The sequence below is a fragment of the Pyrus communis genome, chromosome 12 (assembly GCF_041283825.1).
Source record: "Pyrus communis isolate YQ-2024b chromosome 12, ASM4128382v1, whole genome shotgun sequence".
In the NCBI taxonomy this organism is placed as follows: Eukaryota; Viridiplantae; Streptophyta; class Magnoliopsida; order Rosales; family Rosaceae; genus Pyrus; species Pyrus communis.
This window is the reverse complement of record NC_142576.1, coordinates 765,435-792,460: the sequence shown is the minus strand read 5'-3', so window position 1 is coordinate 792,460 and position 27,026 is coordinate 765,435. Positions and strand designations below refer to the sequence as shown.

Sequence of the window (27,026 nt, the reverse complement as noted above, 5' to 3'; positions counted from 1 at the left end):
TCCGGCAAGGCTTGTCGCAGAACAGTATACATAGAACCCTCCACCAAGTTGTCACCAGAAAAATAAAAAAGAAAACCCCCTCAGGAAGTTTTACTGTATCACAAAAAGTTGAAGATGAAGAAGAAAAGGTGGGAACTTTCGAATTCCATTTCCATGTCTATAAAACCTCACAAGGCAATGCACAGAGTAAGGCTACCCCAATTTGTTATCTTAATCATTTTTTGATCTCTCAAGTTTTCAACTTTCTAGCTGCCTCTCTGGGTAGTTATTTCTGGGAAAGCTTAGCTCCTTCTTCTTCTTCTCTGTATAAAACCCTCCCCATTAATTATTTGATCGTCTTTATATAATTACTTTGCATGTTTATTTGCTCTGTTCTGTATTCATATCAATTCGAAGCTATGTATTTTGGTCCAAGAAAGTGATCAAAGTAACCCAGTTCATCAATTTCTCTGGAAAGAACCCTACCATGATCAGATTCCCACTACATTAGGCGTACCCTTTTTGTAATTTTTGTAAATTTTCCGAATTCGAATGAAATCATTCAACTTTCTTCATTTTCCTCAGCAACCAAGCAAACCAACAAGAATTAACACTTCAACAGGCTGGATTTTCTTAGAAAGAACACTTGTTGCTACATAAATATGAGTACTCTGTTTTAAAGCCTCTTTTCTTTTTGATTTTCGGTTGCCCTCACTTTGATCCTTTGTTTTTATAGGTATAAGTGCTAGTTCTGCAATGGCTTACGTTCCACCACACAGGCGGCACTTGAAGGAATCGGAGAGGCCATTGCTGACTCCAGAGCTGCTTGCTCCTCAATACAAGAAAAACTTAAGTATCAAGCCATATAATAAGTCTAATGTGGAATCGAATGGAGAAATAGTTTATGCAGACCATTCTACATTTAGATGGTGCGCCATCGCTTTGGATGACGAGAACCAGTTTCCATCTTCTGTTAATCTTGAGCCCATTACCTTGGAGTCAGCTGAGCTGAATTATGGAAAAAATCGTGTAGCTCTGATCAATACTAGTCTAATTAATGGTTAGAACCTCAATATTTCTTTTAGTGCGGTTATCTTATAACTTGTTACTTGGGTTATGGATTTGTTAGGCTGATACTTTACAGAAGGAGGTGAGGTGAAATGGAATTTGCCAAGGAGCCCTTGGGAATCTATAACAGAAAATGTGCTGGAAGACTTACTTTCGACATTTAAACACGTGAGGAATGAAATGAAGTCTGCAAAGCTCAAAGAAGTATATCCAACCTTGGTTGCCAGAGTAGGGAAAGTACTCTTTCGCAGGTTAGATTCCCTCCTTATCTAATCCATTGGTTAGCTTTTGAGCCTCATGTGCCATTCATTAACTTGATTGTGTCATGCGATTATTCATTAATTTGATCTTTTAGCTGCCTCAGAATACTGGCTAAAGTAGAACAAAAGAATAGTCTATACTCTGATAAAAGGTCATATTTTGGCCTTTTAGCTTAGAAGATATGGTGCCATGTTCGATGGTGAAGTAGGATTATGAAATTCTGCCCTTGTTTTTCAATACTTGATACAGTCATATTTCGGTATTGATGCTTAATCACTGTCAGTCAGCTCATATTTCACCTTAGTTTTGCAACAATGCTTAATCACTGGCAGTCATCTCATATTTCACCTTAGTTTTGCAACAATGGAAAGGAATGTTTAACTACTCAGTTGTACATGAGCAGATGAAGGACAATTTTTTGTTAAAATCTTTATGTCAGGAGCCCCTCAGTTAACATGGAATTTATCAGAAAAAAAATTGTCTACAGAAACCTGGAACAATTGGGGAAATCAATTTACACAAACATCCCTGTTTCATATAAGGAAAAGATTGTAAAGGAAGTTGTCCCGAAAGTTGGAGTTGATTTCGAAGAGGAGAAAGATATATACCAAGTAAAGCTATTCAGCCTTTTGTGCCATTCATTTAGTTGATTGTTCCAAGCGATTATCCTTTTTACCTTTATGTTGTTCTTTTATCCGCCTCAGAATACTGGTTGAAGTAGAACAAAATAATAGTCTATACTATGATAAAAGGTTACATTTAGCATTTTAGTTTAGAAGGTAGGATGCCAAGTTGAACAGTGAATCAGGATTGTAAAACTCTGCCCTTGTTTTTTGATGCTTGATACAATATTATTTTGGTATCGATGCTTAATTACTGTCAATAATCATATTTCATTTAATTTGTACACGAACAGATGTATACCAATTTTTGTTGAAATCATTGAATCAGGAGCCCTTCAGTTAACATGGAATCCATCAGAAAAAAATTGTGTACTGAAATCTCGAAACAATGGAACCGATTATTTTACATAAACATTCCTGTTTCATATAAGGAAAAGATTGTGAACGAAGTTGTCCCCAAAATTGGAGTTGATTTCGAAGAGGAGGAAGATACATACGAAGTACAGGTATTTCTTTTAGACACGTCAACTTACTGAGTTCTGAGTTCATGTTTTCCAGAATTCTGACAGTAGCTATTGAATTGCTCATTTATTTTCTTCTTGTATAGTTGTCTGATTCTACGAGTCCAGATTCAACTCTCTTCTGCAGATGTCGGGTAATGAAAGAACATGGAAAGCTACAACTCTGTGAGGCAAGTTTTCCAATTCATGCCAACTAAATTTGATGAAACCGTATATGTTGCATCAATATCACGATTGAGTTGCCACGATATTGATTAGATAATTTAGATATAATATATTATGCTGCAAAATATGAGTGTTGTATAACAAAACCCTCCAATTTTTGAAATAATTCGTGAGGAGCCTTTCCAGCTCATTAATATTGTCCGGACTCTTCCCTCTCTTAATTTTCCCTGTTGCTTGCCGTAGGGTTTGCATCCTGAGACTTACATCGAAATGTCAACTTTGTTTCAGATCAAATTAAATCGAGCGCGTAACATGGTAGTGGACATTTCATGCACTACTAAGAATCTGGACCTGAGGCTAATCCTGTACACGACAAGACTTGCAACTAATCTGACTGTAAGCTGCTTCACCCAGTCCTTTAGAAATTTACACTTTTAATCCTTATTTCAGCAAAGATATTAATTATGACCTATATTTATCTTCAAGCCACAATCAAAACAAAGAATAGGACTTTTTTCTAGAAATGTAATGGGGCGATGGGTTAACCATACTGGATCCCTGGCTGAACTTATGCTTCTTGGAATGAAGTTTCGTGATGTTCGGTTGGAGATACCTTTGTATGGTATAGCAAGCAGTTTAGCTACTTGTATGGATTTGCCAGTGTGGTTACGGTTTCTACGGTTACAATCTAAAAAAAAAACGATTTCATTGTTTCTATTTCAGGATGATGAGATGCAAAGCATTACGGATCTGATTAATTCTGCGATTTTAGATCCAGATATGAAGGGTGGATTGAGATGGTCTCCGGGGAAGGAGTCTTCTGGAGATAAATACAAAGTTGTTAGGGTTTGGCACATAATAGCAAATACGTATAGAAATTCATCAGTGAGACTGGAAGTAAAACGCACTGATCGATTTGATTTCAGAACCTTAACTGGGGAAGCTTCTTGGGGGACAAGTCTGGTGCTGGAAAACGTCATGTCAAAGTTACAGGTAAACGCTGCCTTTTCTCTGGGACAAATTTTTTTAGTTCATGTGCTGAAATTAAAGATTGGGCTGAAATCTCCTTTTCTTTTAATTTTCAGGAAGAGAATGTCGAAGCCAGCTCAATTTACGAGATACTTAAGGAAGATATGCAGTTGATATGGGATAACTTCTTAAGCTGTGAACGTTTTCTGACATGAAATTGCATTGTAAATCAGTGAGCACTGTCTATCTATGCGACTGTAGATCTGTCTACATCCCGAGTTTTATGTTCAACTTTCAGCATCGTTTGATGAATAATGAGTAGCTGTTTTAATGTTTCTAGCAATTCTGTTTGTATCTGGCATTGTTGATGGTTAATGAAGTTTTTTAGATTTTACATTTCGATGACTTGATTGGTTTTCTTCCAAGACAATTCTAGCCGTACATCTCTGGTTCGAAACTTCCCTCTCCTTGCATTATTGTAGTAGTTTCGAACTCTCACCCCTCTCCCTAATAATAGTAAAAAAAATTATTTAAAAAAAAAAAATGGTTTTCTTGTTAGACAGTTCATTAATTTGCCATGCATGTCTAACTGGACTTATATATGCAAGTATTGAAGAATGTTGAAGCCCACATCGGAAAACTGACGGATTCAAATACAACTTATACTGAATGGATGTACTAATAAATGCATCGAAGCCTTTTGTGTAAAATATCACAGCTCAGGGTAAAACTTTGACCGAAAGCATATATATGTGATATTCATAGGTGGTACTTGAAGGCATGCTATATTATCTTCAAAGGTTAATTTGGTTTCTTTCTCTGTAACTCTGATGACCCTTTCAATGAACCTGGAATCTATAAGGGAAGGTTTCGATACCGAAAGGATAAAGAGGTGATGGCTATTATTACTTTGGTCAAAAGTTATTGGAAGTTTATATTTGGAGAAACTCAAAAGGCAATGCGAAGAGTAAAAGCCATATATATTAAAGTCTTTAAAGACTCATGTCCAAGCGTGCATTTTATATAAGTTTTGGTCTATGCTTTCAAGTTTTCAACTTTCTACCTGCGTCTGCGTACTGATTACTGTGAAAGCCCCCCTCTCCTCCTCCTCCTCCTTCTCCTCCTCCTCCTTTTTGTACAAATTGAATGTCTTAATATTTATGATCACAATCCCTCATTCTCCCACTAGAGCCAACACTTATTTAACACAATACTTATTGACATGAAATCATACTTTGTTAATACTAAGTTCTTCATGGATATTAGCTTTTGACTGAAATTTGTAATTGTGTGAATGTTTTAAGTTATATTAAGTATGATTTCATGTCAATACTAAACTCATACTTGTTAAACAAGTACGCTGTAATCGTGGGATTAATTGCCTTGCTCCTCTCCCGTATGCACGTTCGTGTCACCCATATTTTTCGAGAGGGTAACGCAATTGCTGATTGTTTGGCTAATTTCGGTTTGAATCATTATGGGATTATATTGGGACTCTTGTCCTCATTGTGCAACTTCTACTTACATTCATAACCTTTCTTCAAGGCCTAATTTTAGGTTTTCATAGTTTGGTCCTTGATGGTTGCAGAACTATTAGTTTTCATTGGGGTGGTTTGTGCTGGTAGTACTTATTATAGGTGGTCTATAGTTTCAGATTTTGCACGTGCCGCCCATGCTCGTGACCTTGAGTTTCGTCTTGTTGTTTGTTTTCGTTAATGTTTCTTTGTTTTTCTCTTAGCAGGTTTTGGCTTTGTCCCCCGCCTGTATTGTTTTATTTTTGCTTTTCTTTATTTAATAAATTCGTAGATAGGGGACAAGAGGGTCATTCTATTAGGGAGTTAGCCCTTTCTAATCACTTTGAGCGGGAAGGAAGTAGCCTAATTGTAGTTGACAGCTAATCCTAGGGTCTTGCTTCTTTCTTTCCGCATTGTGCGGGTTTAGAGAATAAGGTTTCTACTATTGTAGTCCGACGACCAAGCCTTATGCATGGCTCGACTCGCCTAATCCTTTCATTAAAAAAAAGTTTATTTATAACTTAATGGTTCCCTTAAGTTCTTCATGGATAGTAGCTTTTGACTGAAACTTGTAATCGTGGATTTTGTTAATACTAAACTCATGGCCATTTAAGTATGATTTCTCATGTGCTTGTGGGAATGGTGTGCTTTGCTCAATGAGGATTTTGTCGTTACACCGTGGGATGATGGTCATGAAATTATGATATTAGAATGTTAAGTTTTAGTAATGTGTTACGAAGAAACTTGAGGTTTTATTTTAAAATTAATTAACAGTATTGGGAGAAACTTTATTTTTTATTTTTATAAATGTAGAACTCACTGTTATCACATCATCACTTAACAATTAACTTAATAAATTTTCTAATAGATGTATGAAATTGAAACTAAAACCCAAGTTTTTGTATGACATTGTGACGTTTTAAAGATGATGTATGAAGTTACAATTACACCCAAACTTAGTGCAATCTATAACTTTATAAAAACCCTCCAGCAACTCAGCAAGGTTTGTCATTGTCACAGAACAGTATATAGAGAACCGTCCAGGAAGTTGTTACCAGAAAAGATAAAAGAAAACCCACCCTACTAAGTTTTACTTAAATCACAAAAAGTTGAAGAAGAAGAAAAGGTGCGAACTTTCGGATTCCATGTCTATAAAACCTCACAAGGCAATGCACAGAATAAAGCTACCTCAATTTGTTACCTTAATCATTTTTTGGTCTCTCAAGTTTTCAAAGTTTCTGTCTGCCTCTCTGGGTAGTGATTTCTAGGTAAGCTTAGCTCCTTTTTCTTCTTCTTCTTCTTCTCTCTCTTCTTATAAAATCCTCCCCATTAATTATTTGATCTTCTTTTTAAAATTACTTTGAATGTTTTATTTGCTCACGAACATATCATGCCTTAATAAGAATTTGGACCTCAGACTCATGCTATGCATGAAGAAGATCGTAACAGCTTTCGCTGTAAGTTGCTGTACCTGGAACACTATTGAGAATTTTTATTTTATTCTTCATTGATCAAAATTGTTGGTGTGACCAGGATGATGAGATGCAACGCATTAGGGATGTAATTAGTTCGGCGATTCTGGATTCAAATGTGAAGGGAGGGTTGAGATGGCCACTAGGGAAGGCGTTTTCTGGAGGCGGGTATAATGTCGTTGAAATTTGGCATACATTTACCACTACTTATGAAAATCCATCTCTGAAACTAAAGTTAAGGCATGCGAATCGCTTCGATTTTACCACCTTAGCTGGTGAAACTGGTTGGGAGGTTAGGCTGTTTCTGAAAATGCTCGTTTCAAAGTTACAGGTAAGTCTTGTATTTATCTCTCACAACCAAGCATCTATCATGTAATGTACCTAGAAAAGATCTATCATGTGTTCATCATATCATACGTCGATCTTATTCTTTCGATCTTTCAGGAGGAGAATGTTGAAGTCGGGTTGATTTCTGATATGCTGCATGAGAATGTGAAGTTGATATGGGACAACTTCTTATGCTGTGAACCTTTTCTAACATGAAATGGAACTGCACGTTGTAAACTTCTCTATTGGAATAATGATTTACTACTTGGTTTGTTGTAAACCCCGGTATTTTTTGGCACTCGGTTCCTTCATCTTAAGTCATGTTCAGTTTACTTTTTAGATTCGGAACTCTTAGTCGAGCTGATGGCGAGATCTTTTCTGCTGTTGGAGTGATTGCTTGTGGGAGTGATTTGCTTTGCTCAATTATGATTTTGTCATTACACTGTGGGATGATGGTTATGAATTTGTGATCTCAGAATGTTTAGTTTTAACTACCTCAAAAGTGAGGCTCTCAATGGACTCTCCGCCACCTCATGCTTTTGACACAATTCTTGTGCCAACATTATAAAACATTGTGAAAAAAAATATGAGGTGATATAGTGTTCATGGAGAGTCTCACTTTGAGAAAGTCTCCTTAGTATTTCTGTTACAAAGAAAATTGAGATTTTACCAAAAAATCAATTGATAGTAGGGAAAAACCTGATTCATTATAAGCTTATGCAAAGTTCGTTAACCTTATGATGGGAGACAATCTTTGATGAGAAAGATGTAACTACTAGATAACTAGATTTATAGTCATATGTGAACTGAATAATAATCCAAATGTTTAATTTAAGCATTTAATTAAACCATTATCCCTTACATGAGCCCTCTAGTTGATTTTTTCTAACCTTGATGGTACAAAGTGTCACATCCCGGCCCGGGGTCCACCACATCCCGGCCCGGGGTCCACCACATCCTGGGCCTGCTCCACCACCGTAGCACGATATTGTCCGTTTTGGGCCCTGACCATGCCTTCACGGTTTTGTTTCTGGGAACTCACACGAGAACTTCCCAATAGGTCACCCATCATGGGATTGCTCTAGCCCCCTTCTTGCTTAACTTCGGAGTTCCTACGGAACCCGAAGTCAGTGAGCTCCCAAAAGGCCTCGCGCTAGGTAGGGATGAGAATGTACATATAAGGATCACTCCCCTGGGCGATGTGGGATGTTACAATTGTCATATCCCGGCCCGGGGGGGACCACTTCCCGGGCCCGCTCCACCACCGTAGCACGATATTGTCCGCTTTGGGCCCCGACCACGCCCTCACGATTTTGTTTCTGGGAACTCACACGAGAACTTCCCGATGGGTCACCCATCCTGGGAATGCTCTCGCGCGCTACTCGCTTAACTTCGGAGTTCCCATGGAACCCGAAGCTAGTGAGCTCCCAAAAGGCCTCGTGCTAGGTAGGGATGAGAATATACATATAAGGATCACTCCCCTGGCCGATGTGGGATGTCACAATCCACCCCCCTTAGGGGCCCGACGTTCTCGTCGGCACACACGCAGCCAGGGTTAGGCTCTGATACCAATTGTCATATCCCGGCCCGGGGGGGGGGACCACTTCCCGGGCCCGCTCCACCACCGTAGCACGATATTGTCCGCTTTGGGCCCCGACCACGCCCTCACGGTTTTGTTTCTGGGAACTCACACGAGAACTTCCCGATGGGTCACCCATCCTGGGAATGCTCTCGCGCGCTACTCGCTTAACTTCGGAGTTCCCATGGAACCCGAAGCCAGTGAGCTCCCAAAAGGCCTCGTGCTAGGTAGGGATGAGAATATACATATAAGGATCACTCCCCTGGGCGATGTGAGATGTCACACAAAGAATACTTATTAATAAGAAAATTAAAAGTTACACTTATATAGAAGGGACAAAAACCTTATCCCTTGCAACACAAAAAACAAGAAAGGAATAAAAACTTGATCCCTCCTAAATCTTGTAGAAAATGAATACAAGAAAATAGGGGTGCAAATGACCAAAACCCCTCAAACAAAACTTAAAAGTCATTGCAACCAAGCGGCAATCTATAAATTATATCCGAAAAAGATTACCCCGAGTTGAATTATTCTCTCTAATAGTTTCTTGTATTACAAAAAAAAAAAAAAAGATACTTTAGATGCAGTCCTTAGTCCCTAACATTCTTTGATTAAAACCTTAATGTTATTCAAAGTTTGATCAAAGTCCCTTGACTTTGTACACCTGATTATATTACTATTAATATTTATATTTTTATAGTTTTGACATTAATTGTTTGATATTTTATGAGATTTATAATCCTATAAATTTAAAATTCCCTCATTAAAATACTATTAGAAGCGGCTACAATAAAAAAATTCAAACATTTTGATTGAATAAATGGATAAAAACTATGTAACAATAAGAAATGATAAATGGCAAAAGAATGTATCCATAGTGTTAAAAAAATTGGTACATTTTACAAAAAAAATTGGTACATTTCACATATAACAAAGTGGTACATTAATAAAAAAGAATGAGTACATTATAAATAAATTAGGGTACAAATAAAAGATTAAAAAATTATGAGTACAAATGAAATTTTAAAAAATATGGGTGCAAAAAGAAATTAATACATGGGTACAAATTAAAACCAAAAAGAAAATACTACAAATTAAAAAAAAATAGGTTGCAAAATAAAAGTGGGTACAAACTAAAAATATAAATATATGATACAAAGTTTAGCCATAAAACATAAATATACCATATGTAATTTTTCTATCATTAATTAATTATACAATGTCACGTGACGGTAAACACATGGGCACAAATACAAATAAAACTTTAAAAAATATGAACACAAAAAGAAATTAATATATGGGTACAAATTAAAACTGAAAGGAAAATTGGCACAAATTAAAAAAGGTTTGCAAATTAAAAACAGGTACAAACTAAAATAAAAATATATGATAAAAAATTTAACCATGAATATAAATATACTAATTGTAACATTTTTAACACTAAAGAAATATATTTAAAAATAAAAAATATTTTATTATTAAAATAATTAATAATGTTATTAATACCTAAAGATCTTGAGCAAAAATTAAAAGAGAATAAAATTTTAACTAATATAATAATAAAAGAAGGAATTAGAACCTAATTTCTCCTTAAAAAAAAAATTATAATCGTAACTCATTCGCCCGATTCCAATGATTAAAGATATTTACTATGTGTGCACAATCCTCCCTTCGCAAAGTAACGCTAGGGTAAAATGTGAACTGGGGACCATATGGACCTACAAACCTCAATAAAAGTTAAACATAGTAATGGGAAAAAAACAATATCACTGTCAAAAATTTCTTTTTTATTTTTTTACTTTATAAAAACCATCCAGCAAGGTTTGTCACAGAACAGTGTACAGAGAAATCTCTGATAGTCTATTTTATATTATATATTTTATCCTAATTTTAGAGTGCTTTGGTATTTATTTTGGTGAAATTTTGATATTTTGATTCATATTTTTAAAGTAAAACATGCGACTTTCTCTTGAGCAAAAAGTGATGAAAGTGATGAATTTTGGAGTAATTCCAATTGAAGAATGTTTGTGAGTCTCTCAGCTTGTTCGTGCCAAAGTTTCAGATTTTCCTAACAAGTGATTAATTTACGACGATGAAATAAAGGAGCAGTGCGCGAAGCTGTCAAAGTGACATTTTGGTCTTATTTGGGTTTTTTGGCATCCAAGATGGTGTCTTTTGCTATTGGACTCTTCTAAAGAAATGTTCAGAACATCTTAAGCCTTAAAATAAGTTATATTGGCCTGTTTTGGAGGTGTTTTAGGCCTAGAACGTGGTTGTTTTGGAGACATGTTCATAACGTCTCAAGCTTTAAAATAAGCTATCTTGGGCATGTTTTGAAGGTGTTTTAGGCCTAGAACGTGGCTGTTTTGTGGCTGGGCTGATTTCCCATTATTGATTAGAATTATGTTTCCTGGTTTCTTTTAACTTATTATGTTTCTTAGTTTTTATAAGATCTTTTATGGGAAGGATTTTATTTGGTAGTAATATAAATAAGGCTTATTACGCCATTAGGGTTGGAGGCATTATTTTGGAGAATTTGGCTTAGAGGGCTTTTGATTATTCAAGTTTATTTATAAGGTGTTTTCTATCCATGTGTTAATAATATTTTTCTTTATGATGTGCGTAATTAGTCTCTTTTGTTAGAGCAAGACCACGAGCCTTAGCAAGAAAATGTTGTTTATTTTCAATTTATTTATGATTTATACATGCAAATTTTGTATTATTGTGTTTGAAACTATCTAATTGTTTTGATGCTTAATCATTAGTAGGATATTTAGAAAATGAATTTGTTGCAATTTTGGTCAGAGGACTGTCCCTGAAATTGACGAAAGCTTCTTATGGTTAATAATTGTAATTTTACTTAGGATGAATAACGCGTTTTAAGGGTTCATGGTTTTTCAAGGGATTTTCATAAAGCTTAAAAGAGTCTTGAATGTTTAGATTTGATTTGAATATCATGAACGGGTTGCATGTTTGAAATACATTCTATATTAGGGGTCCAAGTAGAGCATACTTTAGAAAAATCTAACCTTCAAAATATTCTTAAGTGATTGGGAGAACTATATAGAATTGTTAAGGAGATAATGAAATTATAGTCGTTTTACAAATTACAACTTTATTTTCAAAATTCATTTTCTTTTGTTTTCTTTATTTTGCTGATTTATTTAATTATTTAATTAAAATTCGTTTTTATTATTTTGAATTTCAAAATCAACTTTTTCCAAACTTAATTTTAAATAGTAATTAAGAATTAGCTAAACATAAATTATTTAATCAATCTCTATAGAAACCGATCTTGTTTAAGCCATTTATACTATAACTATCTTCTTCTCTTACAAATATTTTAAAGTATTTTTTGAGGTAAAATCCTATCAACCTCCACCAACTTGTCTTGTCACTAGGAAAAGACAAAAAGAAAAACCCACTCCAGCAAGTTATCTCAAAGTTGAAGGAGAAGAAAAGGTGCAAACTTTCGAATTCCATGTCTACGAAACCTCACAAGGCAATGAACAGAGTAAAGCTACCACAATTTCTTATCTTAAATATTTTTTTGGTCTCCCAAGCTTTCAACTTTCTATCTGCCTCTCTTGGTAGTGATTTCTGGGTAAGTTCTTCTTCTTCTTCTTCTTCTTCTCTCTCTCTCAACTTATCAAATTCTCCCCATTAATTGTTTGATTATCTTTATATATTTACTTTGAGTGTTTTATCTGCTCTGTTGTGTGTTCATATCAATCCGAAGCTATATATTTTGCTCCAACAAAGTGATCAAAATAATTACCCAGTTGATCAATTTCTCAGGAAAGAACCCTACCATGATCACGTTCTCGGAGAAGGATCCTCTCCGGATCTCTCTCTGGGGATCCATGGCGATCGTTTAATCTTGACCCTTCACGGAAATCGTGCGGTCACAATTAATTTTTGTTTTTTTCCACTTCTGCCTTTGTCTGTTCACCCGCCCCAACGACCCCACCGCCATCTGCTTCATCTTCCATTTTTGCCTCCAGATCCTTCGCATCTGCCGCCTAATCCCCATCGTTTTTCCCTTTACCTTTGCCTCCCGTCGTTTACTTTAACATTAAAATTTGAAACACTAAACCTCCTAAAATAATTGAATGAAAAAGTGGAGAATTTTAGAAAATTTGCATAGATGACAAAAAGAAGAAAAAAAAAAAGAATTAGTTTTTGACCGTTCGATTTACATAGATGATCTGGATTGAAGGATCCCCACGGATCCTCAGAGAGAGATCCGGAGATGATCCTGGTCCACTTTATTAGGCGAACCATTTTTGTAACTGTTCCAAATTCGAATGAAAGGTTTCAACTTTCTTCATTTTCCTCAGCAACCAGATAAAACCAACAAGAACACTTGTTGCTGCATAAATATGAGTACTCTGTTTTTGGATTGCCCTCACTTTGGAGAAATTTTTAGTTGTGATGGGAATATGTATGGTAGGTATACCACACGTTTTTATGTTAGTGGTGAAAAATTTTAATTTTTAAGTTATTAACCTTTTAACGCACATAACCCACCATTTATATAAGGACACGTGCTCGTGTGATGGTCACACTGCAAAATCTCTCCTTACTTTGATCCTTTGTTTTTATAGGCATAAGTGCTAGTTCTACAATGGCTTACGTTCCACCACACAGGCGGCACTCGAAGGGACCGGAGAGGCCATTGCTCACTCCAGAGCTGCTTGCTCCTCAATCCAAGAAAAACTTAAATGTCAAGCCATATAATAAGCCTATTGTGGATTGGACTGAAAATATAGTTTATGCAGACCATTCTACACATGGATGGTGCGCCATCCCTTTGGATGACGAGAACCAGTTTCCATCTTCTGTTCATCTTGAGCCCATTACCTTGGAGTCTGCTGAGCTGAATTTTGGAGGCAATCATCTAGCTTTGATCAATACTAGTCTAGATAATGGTTAGAACTTCAATAATTCTTTTTGTGCATGTATTTTATAAGTTGTTACTTGGGTTATGGATTTGTTTGGCTGATACTTGATGCAAGAAGGCGGTGAGGTGAAGTGGAACTTGCCAAGGAGCCCTTGGGAATCTATAACAGAAAATGTGCTGGAAGACTTACTTTCGGCATTTAAACACGTGAGGAATGAAATGAAGTCTGCAAAGCCCAAAGAAGCATGTCCAACTCTGATTGCCAGAGTGGGGAAAGTACTCTTTCGCAGGTTAGATTTCCTCCTCATCTAATTCACCGGTTAGCTTTCGAGCCTTTTGTGCCATTCTTTAACTTGATTATGTCATGCGATTATTCATTAATTTGTTCTTTTAGTTGCCTCAGGATACTGGTTAAAGTAGAACAAAAAATAGTAATACTATGATAAAAGGTCATATTTTGGCATTTTAGCTTAGAACATACGGTGCCAAGTTTAACGGTGAAGTAGGATTATGAAATTCTGCCCTTGTTTTTGATACTTGATACAGATATTTCGGTATTGATGCTTAATCACTGTCAATCATCTCATATTTCACGTTAGTTTTGTAAGAACGGAAAAGAATCTTGTACTACTCCTTAGTTGTACATGAGCAGATGAAAGACAATCTTTTGTTGAAATCTTTGTATCAGTTAACATGGAATCTATCAGAAAAAAATTTGTTTACTGAAACCTTGAAACAATGGAGGAAATCATTTTGCACAACCATCCCCATTTCATTTAAGGAAACGATTTTAAAGGAAGTTGTCTCGAAAGTTGTTGATTTTAAATGATAATATATACTATGATAAAAGGTTACATTTGGCATCTTAGTTTAGAAGGTAGGATGCCAAGTTGAACAGTGGACTCTAAAACTCTGCCTTTGTTTTTCGATACTTGATACAATATTATTTTGGTATTGATGCTTAATTACTGTCGATAATCATATTTCATATAATTTGTACACAAACAGATGTATACCAATTTTTGTTGAAATCTTTGAATCAGGAGCCATTCAGTTAACATGGAATCCATCAGAAAAAATTTGCGTACTGAAATCTTGAAACAATGGAGGCGATTATTTTACATAAACACTCCTGTTTCATATAAGGAAAAGATTGTGAACGAAGTTGTCCCGAAAATCGGAGTAGATTTCGAAGAGGAGGAAGATACATACGAATTACAGGTATTTTTTTTAGACACGTCAACTTACAGAGTTCTGAGTTCATGTGTTCCAGAATTCTGACTGTAGCTATTGAATCGCTCATTTATTTTCTTCTTGTATAGTTGTCTGATTCTACGAGTCCAGAGTCCACTCTCTTCTGCAGATGTCGGGTAATGAAAGAACATGGAAAGCTACAACTCTGTGAGGCAAGTTTTGCAATTCATGCCAACTAAATTTGATGAAACCATATATGTTGCATCAATATCACAATTGAGTTGCCACAATGTTGATTAGATAACTTAGATATAATATTATGCAGAAAAAATATGGGTATTGTATAATAAAACTCAATGTTCAACCACTGAATGTGATTAAGTTCTCCAATTTTTGGAATAATTTGCGAGGAGCCTTTCCAGATCATTAATATTTTCCGGACTCTTCCCTCTCTTAATTTTTCCTGTTGCTTGGCTTAGGGTTTGTATCCTGAGATTTACATCGAAATGTCAACTTTCTTTCAGATCAAGTTGAAGCCAGTGCGTAACATGGTAATGGACATTTCATGCACTACTAAGAATCTGGACTTGAGACTAATGCTGTGCACGGAGAAACATGTAACTGATCTGACTGTAAGCTGCTTCACCCAGTCCTTTATAAATTTACATTTCCATTCCTTGTTTCAGCAAAGATATTAATTTTGACCTATATTTATCTTCAAGCCACAATCAAAACAAAAGAATTAACGTTTTCTAGAAATGTAACGGGACGATATGGGTTAACCATACTGGATCCCTGGATAAGCTTCTTGGAATGAAGTTTCGTGATCATATTAATTGTTGCTATTTCAGAATGATGAGATGCAAAGCATCACGGATCTGATTAATTCTGCGATTCTAGATCCAGATTTGAAGGGTGGATTGAGGTGGCCCCCGGGGAAGGAGTCTTCTGGAGATAAATACACAGTTGTTAGGTTTTGTCACGGAATAGGTAGTACGTATAGAAATTCATCACTGAGACTGAAAGTAAAACACTATGATCGATTTGATTTGAGAACCTTAACTGGGGAAGCTTCTTGGGGGATAAGTCTGATGCTGGAAAACGTCATGTCAAAGTTGCAGGTAAAGGCTGCCTATTCTCTCGGACATTTTTTTAGTTCATATGCTGAAATAAAAGATTTGTTTGAGAAAGTTTGTCATGCGCTGAAATCTCCTGTCATTTAATTTTCAGGAAGAGAATTTTGAAGCCAGCACAATTTCTGAGATACTCAAGGAAGATGTGCAGTTGATATGGGATAACTTCTTGAGCTGTGAACGTTTTCTAACATGAAATTGCATGTTGTAAATCAGTGATCACTTTCTGTGCGACGTGTATATATCTGTCTACCTCCTTAGTTTTATGTTCAACTTTCGGCATCGTTTGATGAATAATTAGCAACTGTTTTTGCATTTCTTGCAATTCTGTTTGTATCTGTTATCTTTGATGGTTAATGAAAATTTTGAGATTTTACATTCGATGACCACATTACCAGTAAATGCTTCGGCTCACGTGCTTTCTTACAACCATGATGGTTAATGAACTTTTTGCAGTTTCTTTTTGCCTTGCGTCCCACCCCACAAGCGGCGGTTAAAGGAAGAGGAATTTTTGCTACAAGATAATGCACACACATTGATAATAGGTGGAGTATATATACTCTCGAGGTTCTATAGTAACTTCTAGTAATCTAATGTAAGGTCTTTTAACTTTTTGATGATGGACAACGTTCAACATCACATGTTAATGATCCAAATGTTTATACATTAATTGTCCTTTGGCTTTTTAACTTTTTGATGGAGAAGATGAAGGATTTTTTCTTCGTATTGATTTGTTGTCAAAGAAGAAGGGTTTTCTTTAATAATGAATCCCCATTATTTAATTGGCTTTTCATCCACGTGGTGCAAATTTTGTGGGGCCGCGACTTTCACATGAGAGCAGATAGTGGAGAAACTAACATAAATTGATACAAATGTATGACATTTGTACGAAATCGTGAGTCATCTTATAAAATTGAAAATTTTGAAAAATGTACGAATTTGAAATGGACAAAAACTTGAGGATGTTGTAAATCAATGGATGCCCACTCAACGAAAGGAATTCACACTCAACGGCTGTCCACTAAACAAGCAAAGATGTCCTTCCACTAGGAGTGGCTGATACTTGTTTTCATTACCCTTATTTTTTTTTATATAAGTACAAGACATGAAATGAAGAAAAAAAGGAACATCAACTCAAGCCACACGGCTGAGAAGAGAAAACAAAAGAAAAGAAAGGAATGAGAGAGGAAAGAATAGAGATAGTTATCTTTGTAATTTTATTACTTCAGATTATCACTGAAAGCATCATTGCTGTCCCGAGGACGTACTCCAGTCACACTGACTGTAGAGGAACCTCGTAAATATTGTGTATTGTTTTATTTATTCAACTGCACACACTGTCGATTTATAACACGTTATCAGCACGAAGCCACAAATCTTGTTCACCTATGTCAATGGAAAGCACAAAGCCACAAATCTTGTTCAGCTCTCGTGTCAGTGGAAAGCACAAAGCCACAAATCTTGTTCACCTATGTTGCCTGGAATCTCACAGATAAGAAAATCTTTTCATTTCATCATAAAATCTTTGTACTACTGATTTTCCTGAAGCAAATATATATATGTTGTTGTATGACTATATATCATCCTTTGCAGAAGCAAAAGAGTACAGACTCAAAATTCGTAGAGAATTTGACAGCCATGTAAACAGCCTCGGAACTCCAACTTGTAGACCTCGGATTGAAATACTTTATTCTTCAAAGTTGTTCGTCCGCCCAGTATCTACAACATATCAAATTTTCAGAAAATGCCAACGGTGTGATCATCGCAGATGCCTGAAATACCAAACCAGTTTTTAATTTCCGTCAAAAATTGGACAGGCACCTTATGAGTACCAAAACTCCATTTCCGTAGTTCAGATCGAAATTGTTTCTTCAAGAAAGTTGTTTTGTATCCTCTTATCCATATAATACTAAAATTTGAGCTAAATCTAACGGTTTGATTTTCTCATAAGTTGCAGACACTCTTGGCTCCAAAACTTATGGGAACTGTTTTGATTTTTTCGAAACTCACCGAAGGAGGAACATCATTTGGAACTTAGTGTTACTATTATTTCCTGGATAACTAAAATGACTTTGAACTGTGAAATAATAATAAAAGTAAAAAGGATGAAATAAAAGAAAATGGCAGACTAAGAAAAGGAAAAAGCAAAAGATGGGAACTTGAGGAAAAAGCAAAAGATGGGAACTTAATCATTGCATTTTCTATTTTGGCATATTTATGTGCAAGGTGTTGGTTTAAAGCTTTATCACAAGTTCTATTTATTTAAAGCAATTTATTTACAGTGAGTAGAATTATTACCCTTTGCTTTAAAACTTTGATATTTATGTGAATGATGCTGAATCAAAGCCCTTGTCACAAGCTTTATTTACTTAAAGACAATTTATTTACCCTGGTTAGAATTACTGCCTATTGCTTTAATTTATTTATTTTACTTCTTTTTGTTACGATGAGTACATACTGGACCCGAAGTTCCTTGATCAGATAAGAACCTGAAGTTTCTTGATCCTCATCACATAAAATGATTGGACCTGAAGTTCCATCATGCAAAAAGATCAGGCATGAAGTCCCTAGATCCTCAAGATCGGACATGAAGTTTATTGATAAGTACCTTAAGTTTGAAGAGCCGAAGTGCCACAACTTAATTGTAATAAAGGCCATAAGAGTCCCAATTCATAGGCTATTAAATAAGGGCCAGAAGTTCCTTGATGTATGATACATTTTGCTGGAGAGTTTACATCTCGAAGTTTTGATGATTATTGCATGTCATTGGGCATTGATGTTGAACACCATGTTCCTCATGTTCATACTAAAAAATGATTTAGTAGAAGCATTTATTGAGTGGATGAAATTGATTACCCACGCTTTGCTCATGAAAACGAGATTGCAAGTTTTTCTACATGTGGACATATCATTATACATAATTCACTATTAAGTTTGGTCGAGATCAGTTACCAACCATCAATATTTCTCAGTACAACTCGTGTTTGGACACCAGCCAAACATTACACATGTACGAGTTTTTTATTATGTTATCTATGTGCCTATTGAACTGCCACAATGTACTAAAAATGAGACCTGAAGACAAACTGGAAATTTATTTTGAATTTGATTCACTATCTATCATTCAACATTTGGAACCCTTGACTGGGGATATATTTACCACATAATTTACGGACTATGATTTTGATAAAACAGTTTTCCCGCCGTTAGGGGAGAAAATAACATCGTTCCAGAAGAATGATGAGAAAATATCGTTCCAAAAGAATGATGAGAAAAGACCGTTCCAGAAGAATGAAGAGAATTTGTCTATTTTGATTCATGAAGCAATTAATATAAAAACGATGTGAGAATAATTGAATGATGCAATGATATGCAAATCAAATGCCAGATGCATTTAATGATGCAACGAAAGTGATAAAATCACATATACTTGCTACAAATGTGCCTACAAGAATTGATGTCGCTGTTGGACAAAATAATGTGGCAGCAAATGATTTATCTGTTACACGCCTGAAGCATGACAGACCTTTAGATTCAGAAGGTTTAGTCATTCGAAAGAAGAAGAATATGACATTACTGAACTATTGCATTCTTGAAACATATCTATTGCTTGCCGGAAACATGACAGTCGCCGTATGGATACATGTCCCCAAAAGGACAATCCGCGGACATGGGAATGTTGATGTCTCATGCATGAAGCATGATAGACATAGGTTCTAATGACTTAACTCCTGGAAATGGAGATTAAAATCACAGCTCTATAACGCTCAAGAGAAGGTTATGATCCGCATTCTTTAAATTATAACTATCCTGGAAGAAATAATGTAATGCCCTTGAAAAGGCAATGGATATTTAAAGAAATGAAAATCTTTTATGCATGTGCATGCACATGAGAATATGGAATCAATGATTGATGACAACCAATGGTAATTTTGGTTTTTACAAGTAGTTACTAAATTTGTCACATCCTGGCCTGGGCGGGACCACTACCAGGGCCCGCTCCACCACCGTAGCACGATATTGTCCGCTTTGGGCTTACCATCATGAGATTGCTCCTAGTGGGTCACCCATCATGAGATTGCTCTAGCCCCCTTTTCGCTTAACTTCGGAGTTCCTACGGAACCCAAAGCTAGTGAGCTCCCAAAATGCCTCGTGCTAGATATGGATGAGAATATACATATAAGGATCACTCCCCTGGGCGATGTGGGATCTTACAATCCACCCCCCTTAGGGGCCCGACGTCCTCGTCGGTACACCACGATCAGGGTTAGGCTCTGATACCAAATTGTCACATCCCGGCCCGGGTGAAACCACTTCTCGGGCCTGCTCCACCACTGTAGCACGATATTGTCCGCTTTGGGCTTACCATTCCCTCACGGTTTTGTTTTTGGGAACTCACGAGCAACTTCCCAGTGGGTCACTTATCATGGGATTGCTCTAGCCCCCTTCTCGCTTAACTTCGGAGTTCCTACGAAACCCGAAACCAATGAGCTCCCAAAAAGCATCGTGCTAGGTAGGGATGAGAATATACATATAAGGATTACTCCCCTGGGCGATGTGGGTAAATTGTCACATCCCGGCCCGGGCGGGACCACTTCCCGGGCCCAACTCCACCGTAGCACGATATTGTCCGCTTTGGGCCCCCAGCACACCCTCACGATTTTGTTTCTGGGAACTCACACAAGAACTTCCCAGTAGGTCACCCATCATGAGAATGCTTTTGCGCGAACTCGCTTAACTTCGAAGTTCTAATGGAACCCGAAGCCAGTGAGTTCCCAAAATGCCTCGTGCTAGGTAGGGATGAGAATATACATATAAGGATTACTCCCCTGGGCGATGTGAGATGTCACAATCCACCCCCCTTAAGGGCCCAACGTGCTCGTCGGCACACCACGACCAGGGTTAGGCTCTTATACCAAATTGTCACATCTCGGCCCGGGCGGGACCACTTCCCGGGCCCGACTCCACCGTAGCACAATATTGTCCGCTTTGGGCCCCGACCACACCCTCATGGTTTTGTTTCTGGGAATTCACACGAGAACTTCCCGATGGGTCACCCATCCTGGGAATGCTCTCGTGCGCTACTCGCTTAACTTCGGAGTTCCAATGGAACCCGAAGCCGGTGAGCTCCCAAAATGCCTCGTGCTAGGTAGAGATGAGAATATACATATAAGGATCACTCCCCTGGGCGATGTGGGATGTCACAATCCACCGCCCCTAGGGGCTCGACATCCTCGTTGGCACACACGCGACCAGGGATAGACTTTGATACCAAATTGTCACATCCCGGCCCGGGCATGACTACTTCCCGGGCCCAACTCCACCGTAGCACAATATTGACCGCTTTGGGCCCCCAGCACACCCTCACGGTTTTGTTTCTGGGAACTCACACAAGAACTTCCCATTGGGTCACCCATCATGGGAGTGCTCTCGCGCGAACTCGCTTAACTTCGGAGTTCCAACGGAACCCGAAGCCAGTGAGCTCCCAAAAGGCCTCGTGCTAGGTAGGGATGGGAATATACATATAAGGATCACTCCCCTGGGCGATGTGGGATGTCACAAAATTCATCAATGAGCTGTATTGATATTGAGTCACATTCTTTTGTTCGTTGACTAAAGGAAATATTATTTACCAAAAATGGAGAAAAGCAATTCCATTACAATCTTGTAAGAACGTGAAAAATGGACCTATATATGTGTGTATATAATACAAATAGGCAAAAGATGTTGAACCAAATGAGGTTACATATGAGCATTTGTAATACAATGAATTGCACTTACATGATATGACACAAGGTTACTAATTGAAATCTAAAATTATGCTCTTATAAACAAGTTCATATGAATGGAGAATTATATACAAAGGGTTGTGAGTCGCCCACATCATATCTCCATAAGTAAATCCCTCAAATATACATGGAAGCAAGTTGCTCTATATAAATTCCAAAGGAAAATGTGTCATGAAGTGTAGAAAATCCTTAAAGGTTTCAGATTGCTTGAAGAAAACCCTGTAAGGGTAAAACATAAAATATGTACTTAAATACCAATGGATGGTATAAATTGCCTTAGTGAGTACTATCATTATGATATTGTTGCAACATACTAAATCTCTTGCAAGAGTTAATAATATTAGAGTAAGACTCATGAAGAGTCTAGAAAGATTATAAAGTGTTGAGAGAAATTTTGTTTCGAACTGCAGATCGAACAATATGTCAACACGAATCTTATTCATGATATTTATGATATTAAAAAAAAAACCCTATAGATTGAAGATCATGAGTTGAATACTCAAGTGGTTAATTAATATTTAGGCACTAAGAAAAATCATTCATCCTTGTAAGGGAAAAGATGAATTGATGTTTGGTCCAGAAGTACCACATCTTAGTGAAGTATATGCTTTATTGTATTTAGCACAATACACTGAATGAAATAAAGCTTATCTATTAATATCTCCGAGAAATTATATATACATGAGTTAAAATAAACAAACAAGAGGGAACCTTCACAAAGGTTGCTCATGTGAAGCCTCAGTACTTAAAAGTACCCCAGAAGGGGGAGGCACCAGAGGTTGATTATTTGGAGCCTCAGCACTTGATGAAACTCTAGACGGCTGAGACAATGGGTGTCTTTAGAATAAAGACTCGAACCCCTAATTGTCATTTTGAGTTCGACCTTCATATTCCAGTAGCTGGTCGAGCTTTCTTTTCATGCTCGTCGAGTAATTATTTGTAAGCATGTGTAACACTTTATTCTCGTGCTTGAGCACGCTAATCTCTAGTTTAAGACTTGCCACCTCAGCCATCAATGATTCAACTTGGTGAGTTCGAGCAAGTAGGCGTTGACCCATATTAGAAACAGAGCCCGCACACTGAATACTGAGAGCCAATGAGTCTTGAACAGCTGACTCATCAGACCGGTTTGAAAAGATTCTGTTATCCTTGAGAGCGAGAAGATTCCTAGCTACCACTGTAGCGGTTAGGTCATTCTTCATCACAGAGTCCCTAATCATAAAAGGACCATTAGAAGATAAGAAGGATGAGAACCATATATTATCATGATGCGGCTCGTTTGTACCACTCTTAAGACTCAAATCTAAGCAAATGTTAGATGGGCAAGTTATTTTTCAGAAATGATGAAGGAAAAATGAGGTTAGATAAAATCTCAAAAGTGCAAGAAAAGGAAAATCCTACATGCAATAGTTTTTCGAGCATACATTTTGAGCACAATTGATGCCTTTATAAAAGAAGAAGAAACAAGGCCACTTGTTCAAAAATCGACGAAACGTTGCTCTCTGAATTTCAAAAGCCAGATTTTCAGGGTAAAGTTCGTCAACATTTCTCAGACGCAATCTCAGCTTTTGGATATCACATGCAACTTTGTCAAAGATCTCTGATAAAGTTGAAAACGCGTGAATCATACTGTTCTAATTGCACCACAGTTGCTAACAAGAGTAAAGGCATAACACCACTACTTGTTATTGGGAAATCCCTATATATGTCGACCTCTATCTTCCATAACAAGGCAGACCTACAAAGATATCTAACTCTTCATCCTATCCGAGAATGCATCTTCAACAAAGCATCTCAAAATACTCAGTTTTCTTCCTCTCTGAGAATACATCTTCAAACAAGTTAAGAGCAAGAGTATCTCATATCATCAGGGTCGAAAGCAAAGGTATCTCATATCATGCTTTCTCCCAGTCTTTTCCTTTGTCCTTATTCTTATCTGCAAGACAAGGAGAAAGAGAGCAATCAGTCGCCACATGGAATCAAACTTCCTCTCTGGAACTGATTGCCTGGAACCTTTGCCTGGAAACTTTCCTGATTGGTTACCTAGCATTGCTCTCGAGTACTCATTTTCAAACTGCTGATATGATGATTGGAGTTACCAAGCATGATGAGTTGTTGAGAAGTGATGTTCTGAAAGATCTTCCAAATGCAAGGTTTGCATTCCACTCCTGCATCAGAAGACAAATACTGCAAGAGAAGATGCCAAACCTGCATGGGGAAAACTAGGGAAAATACCACTTCTACAAGGGAAACAGATAAGGCAAGCGAAAATGATACATTGAAACATGTGGAGACAAGTATAACAAAACATGAACTGATTCATCCCCGACGGAGCCAAAGATCACTTGTCATGTGGCGCTGCTTGTGGTTCCATTTCATTCAAGGATAAGTCCCAAGGATTTTAAAGAAATCAGAAGTCCGATTCAAGATCAAGTGTCCACCACCCTTGAATCAAATTCTCCTCCAGAAAAAAGGAGTAAATTCAGACCTTTGGTGCAAGTTTAGCAGAAAGTCCTACAACCCAGTTCAAGAAAAAGCCTGTGGAAAGTTAACAATAAGTAAAGCACCTCTTTCGGCAACTCTCCCCGCTAAGAGACTAAAGCAGAAGGATCAATTATTAGCCTAAAGAATTTGAAATCAGGGGGAGCATAAAAAAAACAGATCAAGATTTTAACAAGTTAATCGAAGACTTGTGGTCATCCAAAGGGAAGTGTTGTAAATCAATGGATGCCCACTTAACAAAAGGAATCCACACTCAACAACTGTCCACTAAACAAGCAAAGTTGTCCTTCCACTAGGAGTGGCTGATACTTGTTTTCATTACCCGTGCTTTTTTATATAAATACAAGACATATGGAATGAAGGAAAAAAGGAACATCAACTCAAGCCACACGGTTGAGAAAATAAAACAAAAGAAAAGAAAGGAAGGAGAGAGGAGAGAATAGAGAGAGTTATCTTTGTAATCTTATTACTTCAGATTATCAATGAAAGCATCACTGCTGCCCCGAGGACGTACTCTAGTCACATTGACTGTAAAGGAACCTTGTAAATTTTGTGTCTTATTTTATTTATTCCACTGCACACACTGTCGATTTTACAACAGAAGAGACAAAATGAACCTTTTTCTTACATTTTTCGACGAGTTGGATAATTTCAATCCCAAATTTCTGGCCCAATAAACTCCAAAAAGGGCTTTTGAGTTGTAAAATGAGCATTTCACAGCTAATTTTATTCTTTATTGAAACCCTCTAGTAAGAGCCACTTAGTTCTACAGTCTAGTGATATTTCTCTTCACTAGTAAGTTCAAAGTCATTTCTTTATGCAAACCGTGCTATATTGAAATTTTGCACCATTGTTTTAGATGACCAGAACCAGTTTTCGTTTACCGTTAATCTTGAGCCCATTTCCTTTTGGAATCCACTGAGTGGAATAATGAAGAAAAACATCTAGCTTTGATAAACTCTTATCTGGATAATGGTAAGTAGTAGCTTAACATAGGCTTTGATAAACTCTTATTTATGTCACTTTTCATCTTTTCTTTGGGTATCGGATACCTAGGCAGCTTTGAAGGTGGTTAGCATGTCAATTTGGTACCTCTTTGCCTTTTCAGATTCCTTGGCTGTTTTTTTGGGATGTATACAAACATACGTAAGCCCTTTTCTTGACAGTTGTAGAATCTTTGCCTTTCTACTATTTTGGTTATTTGGAAAGCTCGAAATAAGTTTACTTTTTAGGGTCGTCCAATCTACTTTCGTCATCTTTGCATGTCTATCAATTCTTGGATTGTTCATGGTGGGAAGTTTATTCCTGATTACTTTCTGGGTTTTGACACTCATATCATTTCTTCTTTGGGGATCCAACATATCCCTCGCAAGGCACCAGCTATTCTTCCTGTGCTTTGGTCTTCTCTTTGATTTACTTGGATTAAACTTAATATTGATGGTTTGTCTAAAGGAAATCCTGGTCCTGCTGCTTGTGGAAGAGTTTTCCAGGATTGCCATGGTCAGTTTCTAGGTGGTTTTTTTGCCAAGGGATTGGTCATAGAAACTCTTTTTTTTGCAAAATCATCAACAATTATTATTGGTGTAGAGTTTGCATATCAACGGGGTTGACATTGTCTTTGGCTGGAAAGTGACTATTTTAGTGTTATTTATGGTCTCCAATCGACTGATTTGGATCTTCCTTGGCTTCTTCGTATGCAATGGTCTATTTGTTTGGACCACGTTCACAAGATGACTTTCTACGCCTCTCACATTTATCGCAAAGGAAATGTGGTTGCGAACAATTTTGCTAACATGGGCTTGTCATCTCCAACTTTGGTATGGCATGATTCCCCTCCGTTGGCATTTCGGGCTGCTTTATTTTCATACTATGTTAGCTTTCTTGGCTTCCGCTTCTCAAATTAATGTGCCTCTCGGCATACGGGTTTGTCTCATTTTCTGGTTTTTTTTTTTCCTTAACATTGTGATGTTGCTTGTTCTGTTTTGCAGGTTTAAACCTTTAGAGGGGTTAGGCTTCATGTCCCCCTTCTTTTCCTTGTATCTTTGTTGTTTTTGTTTCTAGAGGAATAAGGTTTTTGTCCCCCCCCCCTCCTCCTCTTCCATGTATTTTTAATCCTTTTTTCTTGTATTATGAGGGATTAGGTTTATGTCCCTCCGACTAGGTGTACATGTTTTTTCGATATCGATAAACTTCTCTCGTACCATCGAGGTTTCCTAAAATTGAAAAAAAACAAAAAAGTCTTTTTTTGCAAAACGTTCCGCTGTCGTATAAGGAATCCAATGTAAAGGAAGTTGTCCCGAAGATTGGTATTGACCTCAAGGGGAGAAAGACTTATACTATGTAAAGGTATATTTCTTTTGCAATATTTCACATCAACTTGCTGAACTCATACTTTCACAGAGATTCAAAGTGTATTTTGGATATATTAAATCCCTCTCCTTTGTTCCTTGTTCATTGTTGTCTGACTCTAGATGACCAAAACGAATCATCACTTGCAAATGCAGTGTAGCAAAAGAACATGGAAAGCTACAACTCTACAAGGCAAGTCATACATGTGAATATGTAGTTTATGTACTGCAAAATTACACTGTTATGTGTTATATTTTTTTGTTTAATGAGACTTACATCAAATGGCCATTTTCTTTTAGATGGAGCTGGATCAACTGCGTAACATGGTCACGAACATATCATGCCTTAATAAGAATTTGGACCTCAGACTCATGCTATGCACGAACAAGATCGTAACAGCTTTCGCTGTAAGTTGCTATACCTGGAACACTATGAACACTATCGAGAATTTTTATTTTATTCTTCGTTGATTAAAATTGTTGGTGTGTCCAGGATGATGACATGCAATGCATTAGGGATGTAATTAAAGAAAACAAAACTTCCTCTTCAAGTTGTATTTCATTTTCTGTCAATAAACAATTACATGGATGTATGTATATATAGCCTTGGACTCTTTACATTTATGCCCTTAACTTCCTTAACTAAACTTTTACAATTCTAACTAACCACACCTAATAA

The 27,026-nt window shown here is 36.9% G+C and overlaps 2 protein-coding genes across 7 annotated transcripts; both read left to right on the top strand.

Moving 5' to 3' along the window:
- The first annotated feature begins 40 nt into the window (after positions 1 to 40).
- LOC137745382 (uncharacterized) lies at positions 41 to 7,362 on the top strand. Of its 5 annotated transcripts, none has more exons than XM_068485329.2 (8): positions 41 to 186; positions 716 to 1,039; positions 1,124 to 1,298; positions 2,260 to 2,437; positions 2,539 to 2,622; positions 2,906 to 3,013; positions 3,341 to 3,610; positions 3,703 to 3,982. In XM_068485329.2, exons 2-8 carry the CDS (start codon positions 736 to 738, stop codon positions 3,799 to 3,801), a joined length of 1,218 nt encoding a protein of 405 aa, XP_068341430.2. In that variant the 5' UTR covers positions 41 to 186; positions 716 to 735; the 3' UTR covers positions 3,802 to 3,982. The 5 variants fall into 5 exon arrangements, with proteins under 5 accessions (XP_068341430.2, XP_088537830.1, XP_088537831.1 ...); XM_088681704.1 differs by lacking the exon at positions 41 to 186 and adding an exon at positions 189 to 304; XM_088681705.1 differs by lacking the exon at positions 41 to 186 and adding an exon at positions 202 to 261.
- Positions 7,363 to 11,877: 4,515 nt separating this feature from the next.
- Positions 11,878 to 16,086, top strand: LOC137745662 (uncharacterized). Of its 2 annotated transcripts, none has more exons than XM_068485656.2 (8): positions 11,878 to 12,082; positions 13,086 to 13,409; positions 13,497 to 13,671; positions 14,425 to 14,602; positions 14,704 to 14,787; positions 15,100 to 15,207; positions 15,427 to 15,696; positions 15,806 to 16,086. In XM_068485656.2, exons 2-8 carry the CDS (start codon positions 13,106 to 13,108, stop codon positions 15,902 to 15,904), a joined length of 1,218 nt encoding a protein of 405 aa, XP_068341757.2. In that variant the 5' UTR covers positions 11,878 to 12,082; positions 13,086 to 13,105; the 3' UTR covers positions 15,905 to 16,086. The 2 variants fall into 2 exon arrangements, with proteins under 2 accessions (XP_068341757.2, XP_068341758.2); XM_068485657.2 differs by having other exon boundaries at positions 11,883 to 12,082; positions 13,500 to 13,671.
- The last annotated feature ends 10,940 nt before the right edge of the window (positions 16,087 to 27,026 follow it).